Raw genomic sequence first — 13241 nt, forward strand, 5'->3', positions numbered from 1 at the left:
ACAAATGTGTGCTTAATTGGATGTTTTAGCTTCGTGGACGTGGCGAAGCTGCTAAAATCCAACTAAATACTTATTTTTCCACCTCTGAGGGATGTAATGAGCACCCATAATTCATTGTGCCTGTCTACTCGCGGGGCATTCCGACTGTGGCTCTGATAAATGGCGGATCAAAGGCTGGGTAATTTAGAGAGGCACCGTTGGGCCCCTATCGGCCCCTGCAATCTGTATTCTGGAGACAGTGGCTGTACATATGCAAAGCAGCATGTTAATCACTCATAATGATTGTACATATTCATGAGCCGCGCTCTTAGAGAGAGAGCCCTGCCGCGTTCCCCCGCGCCGTGGGGGAGGCAGGCCGGTGGGCGCTGGATGGTGCCGCTGATAGGACGCAGCTTCTATCAGTCTGACGCCAGCAATAAAACAACGGCGCACAATGGAGGCTGTCACAGTGAGAGTGTGGGGGAGCAATGTGGGATTTGTGATTTCTCCGTCAAACATGGCTCCACTCCGCTCTTTGCCTCAGTGTTTGACAATCAGGGATTTACAGCAGGCAGACGGAGAGAGGCTCGTCACTCTTAATGACGGCTTATCTCCCAGAGACAGAATACACGCTACCTACACACGCAGAGGAAATGCTCCTGACTCACCCAAGACTCACAACAAGTGCATCCAATCATGTTCAAAACGAGAGGGTTTGAAGGGTTCTGGTGACTATAATTATGTCTGTGTTCACCATGAGGAGAAGAATCTTAGTCACAAACAGTAAATCTACTTATGAAAGTCCTTTATACCTCTTAACTAGGACTTGAGATACTGTACGTAGCACCGCTGACCTTCATCTGTTAGAGTCAAGGGTTTCTGCACAGGTCTTTGTTGCATTAACGTCGGCTTTATTCAAACCTGACAGGGCCGTTACAGTAGAGCTGCAGCACTTGCAGGATAGTTTTCACCTGTAGCGAGTGTGTGAGAGTGTGTGAAGCCTGGTTTTCCTTCTCACCACTGTTGGGCTGAGCAGTGTAGACAAAATCTTCTATTCTGAAAAAGCTCATTTAATATCTTGATAACAATACAGTATCATAATATAGCAGGTTTTCTGGTAATTCAGACGTTTCACCTCACATCCAAGAGGCTTCATCGGTTCATGTACGCATCTGACCAGGACCAGGACCAGGACCAGGACCAGGCTGGGACTGGTCCGACAATACAAAACAAAACAAAAACAATACATAGTTTTATACCTGTAAGATATAAACTGCAAGAGGAGTCTGGACTTGAGATACTGTATGTAGCACTGCTGGCCTTCATCTGTTAAATTCAGGTCTTTGTTGCATTAACGTTGTGCGTCGGCTTTATTCAAACCTGACAGGGCCGTTACGATAGAGCTGCAGCACTTGCAGGATAGTTTTCACCTGTAGCGAGTGAGAGAGAGTGAAGCCTGGTTTTCCCTCTCAGCACTGCAGGGCCGGGCAGTGTAGACAAAATCTTCTACCCCAAAAAGCTAATTTAATATCTTGATAACAATACAGTATCATAATATAGCAGGTTTTCTGGTAATTCAGACGTTTCACCTCACATCCAAGAGGCTTCATCGGTTCATGTGCTCATCTGACCAGGACCAGGACCAGGACCAGGACCAGGACCAGGACCAGGCTGGGACTGGACCAGGACCAGGACCAGGACCAGGACCAGGCTGGGACTGGTCCGACAATACAAAACAAAACAAAAACAATGCATAGTTTTATACCTGTAAGATATGCACTGCAAGAGGAGTCTGGACTTGAGATACTGTATGTAGCACTGCTGGCCTTCATCTGTTAAAGTCAAGGGTCTTTGTTGCATTAACGTTGTGCATCGGCTTTATTCAAACCTGACAGGGCCGTTACGATAGAGCTGCAGCACTTGCAGGATAGTTTTCACCTGTAGCGAGTGTGTGTGAGAGCGTGTGAAGCCTGGTTTTCCTTCTCACCACTGTAGAGCTGGACATTACAGACAAAATCTCTTGCGACTGTGGCTCAGTTGGTAGAGTGACTTGGCCAATGTTCGAAGGGTTGGCGGTTTGAACCCTGCCCTGCCCTATTTGTGTCATGGTTGTTGTGTCCCTGGGCAAGACACTTCACCCCCCTTGCCTGGTGTGGATGTGTATGACTGCCGTATGTTTGAGGAGGTGGTCGAGGGTCGCTTCCGTCAGTCGGCCCCAGGGCAGCTGTGACTATTACGTAGTTTACCACCACCGTGTCTCTGTGTGAATTAAAGGAACCTGGACTCAGTAAAGCGCCTTGAGCACTGAGAAAGGCGCTATATAAAGCCATAATAATAAATATAAAAGAGTCTTCTACCCTAAAGTAGCTCATTTAATATCTTGATAACAATACATATCATAATAGAGCGTGTTTTCTGGTAATTCAGTAAATAAACATTCTATATGAACACATGGTGAAGCCTTTTTTGTAAACTCTTGCATGAATTAAACACTAATTAACCCGAGGGATCCGTCCACAAACATTAATTATTTATATAAAAACTCTGCATCAACATGTTAAAGTGGATTTCCCTGTGTATGCTGATGACGCTGTCCTATACGGCTCTGTGTCGACACCAAACACGGCTCTCTGTCAGCTACGAATTGCTTTTTATTATGTATAACAAACCTCGTGTGTGTGAGTTAGAACTTATTTTAAATGCAGACAAAACAAAAAGTATGTTTTCAAATGCAAAATCAAGCCAGTGATGCTTCAACCTCTCACCCCGTCACAGCTCTGAGAGTCTATGTTAGGGCTGAGCGATGATTCAGATGATACAGACACATCATGATGCACAGTTAAGTTATCTAAAGTGGTAATAATAAGCACATACTACAGATTTGTCAGATTATGCACTTAAGCTCTTAATAACATGGGAAATCACCACGGGCTCCAGACATCGGCCTGATGGGGGCGCTAGAGGACGGGTCCCACCTCATTCTCTGCATCTTCCCCTTCACAGATTTTATGCCGCTGAAATCTGTATCGCTCTGAACTTCCTGCATGAAAAGGGCATCATCTACCGCGACCTGAAGCTGGACAACGTCCTCCTGGATCACGAGGGACACATCAAGCTCACAGACTACGGCATGTGCAAAGTAAGACACATTGATTCCTGTGTGGACGGCTAAGGGTGGGGTTATCAATGATACAGCTGCTCTGTATTGACTGGGAGCACTAACAGAGCCTCTAACTATGTAACACATCGTGTCCTTTATCTTTTATCGCTGCGGCCGCTCCCTCAGGAGGGGATCAGACCGGGCGACACCACCAGTACCTTCTGTGGGACACCCAACTACATTGCACCTGAGATCCTCAGAGGAGAGGACTACGGTGAGTAAAGGGCGCACACAGGGTCCGATCACGTGATAGTGAATCTTATTTATATCGATGAGATCAGAGGAACTGGAGTCAAGTCTTTAATGCCACAGGTATCTGAAGGATGTTGTCTGACTCTTGTGTGCCCCCCCCCCTAGGCTTCAGTGTGGACTGGTGGGCTCTGGGCGTGCTGATGTTTGAGATGATGGCCGGGAGGTCGCCATTTGACATCATCACTGACAATCCTGACATGAACACAGAGGAATACCTCTTTCAAGGTGAGGCAGAGGAGTTTAACAATACATAGACCCCCAAAAGTAGTTTCAGTCCAAAGTCTAGGACCTCTGATCCAAGAGGCTTCATCAGTTCATGTACACATCTGACCAGGACCAGGACCAGGACCAGGACCAGGACCAGGACCAGGCTGGGACTGGTCCGACAATACAATAAATAGTTGTATACCTGTAAGATATAGACTGCAAGAGTCTCCATGGCACCACTGTCAAAGAAGGGCTTTGGGAAAGACCAGTTGTTGGTCTGACTGAAGTGCCCATTTTTAATGGGTCATAATAATATTAATAATTCATTCATCTTCTACCGCTTGTCGGGGTCGCTGGAGCCGATCCCAGCTGATATCGGGCGTGAGGCAGGGTCCACAGGTCACAGGAAACACAGAGACAACCATTCACACCTACGGGTGATTTAGAGTCATCAATGAACCGAACACCTGCACGTCTTTGGACTGTGGGAGGAAACCGGAGAACCCGGAGAAAACCCACGCAGACACGGGGACAACATGCAAACTCCACACAGAAGGGCCCCAGCCGGGATTCAAACCAGGAACCTTCTTGTTGTGAGGCGACAGTGCATGAATCTGCTTTTAAATTTTGTGTAAATGGAAAATCTCCATTAGTCTTGCGTGACTTTTTGTGGTGGGGCAGCGGACACACATTTGTGTTCCTGGAGCCATATGGTTCCCTCACATAGCCCACCCCTTTACGCCCCCCCCCCCCCCCTCTCACACACCCACGCTCTCTTCTATAACAGAAATTCCTCCATAGTAGCCTCTCGTGACGCATGATGTGTCTGCTGTGACCGTAAGGAGCATCGCGTGGCACCACGGCTAGCATCTGCCACCGGTACAGTCCTCCTGGCGGTCTTAGTGGTGGAGCAGCGGGTTGCTAGATGAATTCCTGCCAACGGAAACCAACCCTATCACTGTAGGAGCCACCCAACCATATGCCACCGAGCTGAACCCTGTGCCAGGCCCTGCTTTGGGTATCAGGGCTCCACAAACCAAACCCCAGAGCTTCAGACAGAGCGTCTGCAAACATGTGATTCAGAGGGGGAACCAGTCACAAGGTGGGATTCACACTGAATCATGTGCAGCTTTAAAAACCAAAATATGCTGAAAATAATGGTATGACCCAAAACAAACCTTCTGAGCTCAAAGTATCAGTGTTCGTCAGGCCGATGACAGGGTCACAACGGTGCAGTTGCAGTTCTGTCATAAGCTACATGTGTCCAATAATAACAGTCACACCAGTTTGATTGTATTGCACCAATGTCCAATATTTATTATATGAGGATGGCTGTGGCTTGGGGGTAGAGCGGGTCGTCCTCCATTCGAGAGATTGGCGTTTCGATCCCCGGCTCTTCCAGTCTGCATGTTGGGTAAGACACTGACCCCCTAAATGCTCCCTGTGCTGCACATGGGTGTGTGAATGTGGTGTGAATGGTTAGATTAGATTAGATGGTGTGTAGATGTCCATCAGTGTGAATGTGTGTGTGTGAACGGGTGATTGTGAGGAGCGTGAAATCGCCTTGAGTGGTCAGAAGACGAGAAAGGTGCTATGACCTGCAGGTGTAGGGTTGATCTCAGAGGTGATGGGACACAATAAAATACAATATGTGAATTATATAATATGTTTACTGTACACATAGATATCAACATTATGACAGAGTTGGATATTGTACTTTTCCATAATGATGGTTCCAATTTCCTCCATGTGGGAAATAATCTAGTGTTTTTTTTCAGCCATTACTGCTCTATGTCGTCACAGGATCTGTGTTCCCGGGGTCTGTTATTTTTTCCACAATCAGTGCCCAATTCCACAGCAAATAGGTCTAAGTAGACCCTAACCCTGACCCTGACCCTAACACTGCCCCCTAACCCTGACCCTGCCCCCTAACCCTGACCCTGACACTGCCCCCTAACCCTAACCCTGACCCAGACACTGCCCCCTAACCCTGACCCTAACCCTGACCCTGACACTGCCCCCTAACCCTGACCCTAACACTGACCCTGACACTGCCCCCTAACCCTGACCCTGACCCTGACCCTGACACTCACACTGCCCCCTAACCCTGACCCTGACCCTGACCCTAAAACTGACCCTAACACTGCCCCCTAACCCTGATCCTGACACTCACACTGCCCCTAACCCTGACCCTAACACTGCCCCCTAACCCTGACCCTGCCCCCTAACCCTAACCCTGACCCTGAGACTGCCCCCTAACCCTAACCCTGACCCTGACACTACCCCCTAACCCTGACCCTGACCCAGACACTGCCCCCTAACCCTGACCCTAACCCTGACCCTGACACTGCCCCCTAACCCTGACCCTAACACTGCCCCCTAACCCTGACCCTAACACTGCCCCCTAACCCTGACCCCTGACCCTAACACTGCCCCCTAACCCTGACCCTAACACTGCCCCCTGACCCTAACCCTGCCCCCTAACACTGCCCCCTAACCCTGACCCTAACACTGCCCCTGACCCTGACCCTAACACTACCCCCTAACCCTGACCCCTGACCCTAACACTGCCTCCTAACCCTGAACCTAACACTGCCTCTTGACCCTGACCCTAACACTGCCCCCTAACCCTGACCCCTGACCCTAACACTGCCCCCTAACCCTGACCCTAACACTGCCCCCTGACCCTAACCCTGCCCCCTAACACTGCCCCCTAACCCTGACCCTAACCCTGACCCTAACACTGCCCCTGACCCTGACCCTAACACTACCCCCTAACCCTGACCCCTGACCCTAACACTGCCTCCTAACCCTGAACCTAACACTGCCCCTGACCCTGACCCTAACACTACCCCCTAACCCTGACCCCTGACCCTAACACTGCCTCCTAACCCTGACCCTAACACTGCCCCCTAACCCTGACCCTAACCCTGACCCTAACACTGCCCCTGACCCTGACCCTAACACTGCCCCCTAACCCTGACCCCTGACCCTAACACTGCCTCCTAACCCTGAACCTAACACTGCCTCTTGACCCTTAATTGCATCTTTACTTCAAACCACACTGTGGTGGTGGACGTTAAACAGGAAGCACATGCAGCGTTTGAGGACTTTCTCCTTTTTCAGCCGTCGTTGTGTCGGCAGAACCTCCTCACAGCCTCAACATGAGTCCACATGAGCATAAAGAAACCAGGAACACGACAGCAGCACAAGAATACGCAGCATATGAAACAAATAACAGAACAAATGTGTAACAATGTACCACTGAGATGAAAGAGAGCGAGCCCGGGCCTGAGCCTGAGAGACCAAACCCAGGGGAGGAGAAGCACCGAAGGCTGGAGTGAGGCACGGGGCCCGACATCGAGCCTCCAACGAGTGCGTGATGACTGCACCTTTAATGAATATGAAGCGTAACAGCTTCTTCACCCGCTCACCTTGCAAATTTCTCATCCTGCGAGAGTCGATTTAGCCACAAATGTCGTGTTAATCGAGAGCTTTCCTCGTGTGCAGGTCTGTTCGGATGCGTTTCACGTCTGTTTCAAGATTATGAAACATTCGTTTTTAATAAAGAGTACCCACGTGTAACCGATGGCCTGTCCTTGAGCTGCGATTGTAAGCAAACAGCGCTGCGGTCACCTCGGCGTGAGGCGCTCGTGTGCGACGCAGAGCCACATCCTTCTGTTTGGATTCGGAGGGGGAAACTTTTGTTCTCGTCAGAGTTGTGACATTGTTGAGCTGTGGGAGTCTCAAGGCTGCGTTCACAAAGACAGAGTGAGAGAAAGAGTGAGAGAACAGTGTCCTCTGTATCTCCTCCCTTCCTTTGACTCCCACTCAGCAGACGCGGTCACCCACGGGCAGGTCGGACTGTGAATCATCCTCCTCCCCGCTCACGATTGTCCTTTTCCCTCCCTCTCTCTCTCTCTCTCTCTCTCCCTCCCTCCCTCTCTTTTTTGCTGTCCTTCTCTTTTCGCTAACAGTTATTCTTGAAAAGCCCATTCGCATCCCAAGGTCTCTGTCGGTGAAAGCTGCCAGCGTGCTCAAGGGCTTTCTAAACAAGGTGAGAGTGGTCCACTCCCGCCCCCCCCCCTCCTCTGTGTATGTGTCTTTGTACGCTGCTGTTCAGTCAAACCATCGTGTTTGGGATCACGGCCAAGAACGTGTGCAGGGAACGCTGCTTTATTTTGAGTGTAATCTTCTTTCTGCATCACGATGAGGTTTACTTTAACGTTACCTACGTGTTTGCAGTAAAATAGAACCAGGATACAGCACCAACATTCATCAGTACACTGTCCTCAACGCAGCTTCAGTCCAAAGCAACTGGACCTGGTTCTTTGTCAGGAAGACGTTTCACCTCTGATCCAAGAGGCTTCATCAGTTCATGTACGCATCTGACCAGGACCAGGACCAGGACCAGGACCAGGATCAGGACCAGGACCAGGACCAGGACCAGGCTGGGACTGGACCATGACCAGGCTGGGACTGGTCCAACTAGCTGGCGTGAGATCCAGGTCTTTAACCTCTCACAGGCCGATGATGTCTCTGGAACCCTTCGTGCTCCAAGTGCCAACGACCGTCGTTAGAGTGGCAGTCGTTGGTGGGGAGTTGGTTTCGACTTTGTTAGTGCTGGTCCAGTCTCAGCCTGGTCCTGGTCCTGGTCCTGGTCCTGGTCCTGGTCCAGTGGTTGGTGGAAGTAGGTCTGGACTTGGTTAGTGCTGGTCCAGTCCCAGCCTGGTCCTGGTCCTGGTCCTGGTCCTGGTCCAGTGGTTGGTGGAAGTAGGTCTGGACTTGGTTAGTGCTCTATAGAGTCTTAATGACAGTCGTTGGAGTCAGAGGAGGACGTTTGTGAACAGTTGTTCTTTGAGGTTAGATTGTTGGATCTCCTGGGAAGGGATGAAAGGGCAGCATTGATCTCACACCAGCTAGTTGGTCCAGTCCCAGCCTGGTCCTGGTCCTGGTCCTGGTCCAGTTGCTTTTGACTGAAATTGCTTTGAGGCGAACGACGACCTGGACAATTGAGAACATGCACAGACTCATCAGTATACTGTAATTAAGCCGACCCTGCAGTATCCATACTTTTATTGCTAAGCTAAGAAGAATCTTGGGACCTAAAGGAGTCGTGTGTAGGGTTTAGAGGCATCTAGATCAAACCTGTGTCACCCATAAGTGTCTGAAGAGCCAAAATCAAAACCATCACAGTCCTGACAGTGTCATGACTCCGCCTGCTCACCGCAAAACTGAAAATGAGTCAGAGCTCGGCGCCAAATAAGTGTTAGCCAACGGTGGCGGGCCCCCCCCCATCGTACAGCAGCACGGCCTTAATGGTAATGATGCAGAGGTTGAACCGTAAAATCATCATGAACGCGGAAACTATCCATAGAGACCAAAGCAGTTGTTGCACCAGGCTGTAAACATGTTTGTTTCTGCGGTGAAGACGGACGTTTTAACGCGGGGGGGCGGCAGCCTCCAGTGGCTGATCCATGAACTGCAGTTTTTGGCGCTTTCTTGTTCATTTTCAGATCTAAAATTCTAAATTTGACGATTTTCACGTCTGCAAGTTTTAGACTAAAATAAAAGAAACACATTCTGGTGAAGACGCAGGTTCAGCAGCAGCAGAGATTTGTGTAACGTGTAAAAACACTTACAGTTAATTTACGCTTGTAGAATTAACACGACGACGGCTGAGCGTGCGTTTGCTCAGTGTGCACAAACACAGAAGAGCTCATTCTGCCCTTGGTTTCATGTTTGCATGAGGGAGCTCCTGTTCACACAAACAGCCCTTCACGTGCACTTCACCTCTGCAGGTCATCACCATAATTGTTGTGATGAAAAGAGCACATCCAAGATAAGCAGTCGGGGGGTGGGGGGGTGTATGTTCACACCAGGGTGCAATGGAAACATGTGTGGCCAGCATTATTACTAATTGTGCACATTGCTTCATCCTCCTGAGACTGGAGAGCATCTGAACATGAGTTAGTATAATACTTTAATAGAAATGCTGTGTTTTGACATCGTCCCCTCAGGAATTGATTAGTGTGGACATGACGTAGAGCCGAGCGGACAGTGATCCTGCATCGTCTGCATCCGGATGCTCAATTATAAAGAATAATCTCACTTTGCATGAACACGCAGCGTCTCCGTTAAACGTTCCTGACCACATGTTTCACTCCCAACAGGATCCCAAGGAGCGGCTGGGTTGCCAGGTCCAGACGGGCTACACAGATATCAAGGCACACACTTTTTTCCGCAGTATAGACTGGGACCAGGTAAGAGCAGAGTGAGTGAGGAGATGGGAGAATATCGTGCTGTGATGCCTTTAAATCTGAGTTTTGTTGTGTCCACTTCGACCCTGTGCTGCAGAATATGAGCGTACAGCAACAACACGGGTGTTTGTCGGCAAACTTCAGTGTGAAACAAACATTTTCTTCAACAACAACACAATGAAAAAAGATAATTTAATAAGAACGAATAACTCTTTAGATGCAGATCCCGTTCAGTGACGTCACGTCTGTGCAGTTCTTCTGTCAGGGAACGGTAACGTGCAAAACGCGGAGGATTGGAACCAAAATACAGACACAGACCTCGAGTTTTAACGATTTTCATGAACTTACTTAACAAAAAGGGTGAAAAGAGAACAAGAGGTCAAAACTGGTCACAGGGAATGAGCAGAGGAGGGGGGTACGCTGGGAGACGGGCAACAGGGGCAACCAAACACTAGGAACAGTCACAGGTCGAGAGGGAGACTAGCAACTGGAGCCACAAAACACTAGGAACAGTCGCAAGGAGACGAGCAACAAAACACTAGGAACAGTCACAGGTCGACAGGGAGACGGGCAACAGGAGCAACAAAGCACTAGGAACAGTCACAGGGAGACTACGGGTGATTTAGAGTCATCAATGAACCGAACACCTGCACGTCTTTGGACTGTGGGAGGAAACCGGAGAACCCGGAGAAAACCCACGCAGACACGGGGACAACATGCAAACTCCACACAGAAGGGGATTCAAACCAGGAACCCTCTCGTTGTTAGGCGACAGTGCTAACCACCATGTGGCCATTTGGGCAGATTTGAACACGGTAATTGTACGACGTACATCGGTCAAGAGCAGCCGCACCAACACCCTTCAGAGGAGCTGGTCTCAGTCCAGTGAAAAACAGACTGTGGAGCCTTTAGTGTCACAGCCGTCTGACAGCTGGACCCTAAAGCAGAGGCCGGCAGGTGCGTCAACAATGTTTATTTTAACAAAGGGGCTCCACAAGTGAAAGGCTGACACGGCACGCGGGGGAACGCAACCGCCAGAAGACGCTCAGGCACAGGGCAAACCCAGGAACTCCGGCAGCGAGGCAGCGAGGTACGAAGAACGACAAGACTGAATCAGGGCCAGGAGCAGGTGTTTATACTGAGGTGGTAATTGAATGGCTGCAGGTGTGTCCCGTCAGCCCCGTCAGCCGAGCCCTGCAGGGGGGGGGGGGGGGGGGGGACAAAGAGGCAGGGTTAAAACACCAAGACACAGAACCCTCACATTTAGTCTGTAATGTGTGTAATCGCTCATTCCCAGCACAGATACTTTGAGGTGGAGGGGGATGCTTGTTCCTCTCAGAGTATAATTCATCTCTGCTGGGATCAGGGCGCTGTCGCTCTCTGACAGACGGCTGCTGACAGCTGATCTGGGGTCTGTCACAACTAATGGAACAACAAACACAGAATAAACACTTCACGCCCACGTTTAATGCTGACGACACTTCACGTCTCTCTGACTTCTCTTTGTCAGACCTGATCGTATGGATCCTCTGTACACATCACACAGAACAGCCTCCTGTTACGATCTGAACAGACTCACGAGTGAGTGTGTGCGTTAAAAATGGATGCTGTAGTCAGAGACGCTGCGTGCACACTCCTGCTCTGTGCACACACTCCTGCTCTGTGCACACACTCCCGCTCTGTGCACACACTCCCGCTCTGTGCACACTCCCGCTCTGTGCACACTCCTGCACTGTGCACACTCCCGCTCTGTGCACACTCCCGCTCTGGGCACACTCCCGCTCTGTGCACACTCCCGCTCTGTGCACACTCCCACTCTGTGCACACTCCCACTCTGTGCACACTCCTGCTCTGTGCAGCAACAAGGCAAATAAAGTGAATTCTTAATCACACACACAACTGGAACATTACCGCTGGGTGTGTGTGTGGAGGTAGGACGAGTGAAGCTCGGCTCTGACGCACAACTTTTTTTGACGGACATGAAAGAAGGATAGCACCATGAAATATGAAGCGTCTTCACGTCTGTGTACAGAACCATGTAAGTGATAGAAGTGGACGACGTGACTGAAGCGTCTGTTCAATGCGCCTTATATATGGAAAAAGTTTCAGAATAAGACATTCATTGAAGGTGCCCCGTATAGTGTGGTGCGCTTTATAGTGCGGAAAATACGGTACTGAAAAATAATCTAGAGTAAAGCCCCTAAGGGCGCACTCACACTGTCCTTCCGTACCGCACCAAAACAGGTTTTTCAGCTAAAGCCTGGTTCCTTTGACCAGTGTGAGTGCAACCGCTCCGTGCATAACTGCGGCACGCTTGCCGTCCACGGCCCGTTTGGGAGAGGTGGGCTTTAGTAAAGCTCGTTTGCACGTGCACGAGCGTGCGCACGTGTACGAGCACGAGGCCTACGGCGGTTCTGAGGTCATTTCCTGTGCGCCTGTTGGGACGTAGAAAAAAGAAGGAGGGACCATGCGCGGACATTTCAAACAATGGCGGTGAAAGGTTCACGTTGGTGTGATGCGGAGGTGGAGTGTTTACTGCAGATTTGGTCGATGAAAAGATTCAAAAACAGTCGACAAGACGCACAAAAACTCCGAGGTCTACGGAAAGATCTGGAAACAAAGCCACGCATCGCCATGACGTCATCAATGCGTGTAACGTGTTACGGCGTGATGACGTATAGGCAGCAAGAAGCATTCTCCGAGGCCCAGGTAGTGTGAGTACAAACGGGCCTGGAGGGGGGGACAAGGACCCTAAAGCACGGTGCACGGGACGGAGGCACAGTGTCAGTGCGCCCTAAATTCTGAACTCTACGCTAAAGCAAGTGCATGTTTCCAGTTTACAGTGACGATAAAAGCAGCAATAACATGTGACTTCATGAGCACATTAAGCTAATTAGAGAGGAATTAAGGCCATTTCTCAGTCCTCATTATTGCCGCGTCTCTCCTGGGACAATTAGGTGGGGTGGCAGGTAGCACGGAGCACAAAAGAGGAGGAAAACAATCGTCAAGAGTGTGTTAATGAGTGCTGCCACCGCGCCTGTGAAGTGCACACCAAAGGGAAAGTGGGGAAAGATATCAAAGCGCAGAGGAATCCTGAGCCGAGCGACAAAGCTCCCGTGTAGCGCCGAGCAAAAACAAGTTGACAAAGCTGTGAGAGGAGGAGAAGCGACGCTCTCTGCCCTCAAACGAGCAGCTGTCTCCAGCCCTGACAGGCCTGGCACACTGCTGCTGTTGTTACTACGGATTAATATTTATCAGACGGCTCCTGAGGGAGCGCGGAGGCTTCTCTCTGAAGAGATGACACGTTTGAATATCATTTACCTGCTGTCCTCTTTTATGCCCTCGCCAAATCCACAGCTCCTCGCTGCCAGAGAAGTGTCACG

At 50.0% G+C, this 13241-nt stretch overlaps 1 protein-coding gene across 1 annotated transcript in view; it reads left to right on the plus strand.

Moving 5' to 3' along the window:
• prkcz (protein kinase C, zeta) overlaps positions 1–13241 on the plus strand; it is a gene marked incomplete at its 5' end in the record, with an annotated part of 84164 nt that overhangs the window by 59915 nt on the left and 11008 nt on the right. The window contains 5 exons of the mRNA XM_083920656.1: positions 2983–3118; positions 3266–3353; positions 3497–3616; positions 7576–7655; positions 9772–9861. Of these exons, the coding sequence (XP_083776782.1) occupies positions 2983–3118; positions 3266–3353; positions 3497–3616; positions 7576–7655; positions 9772–9861 (514 nt within the window). The remainder of the gene's footprint in view (positions 1–2982; positions 3119–3265; positions 3354–3496; positions 3617–7575; positions 7656–9771; positions 9862–13241) is intronic.

The sequence above is a fragment of the Echiichthys vipera genome (genome assembly GCF_963691815.1).
Source record: "Echiichthys vipera genome assembly, chromosome: 9".
In the NCBI taxonomy this organism is placed as follows: Eukaryota; Metazoa; Chordata; class Actinopteri; order Perciformes; family Trachinidae; genus Echiichthys; species Echiichthys vipera.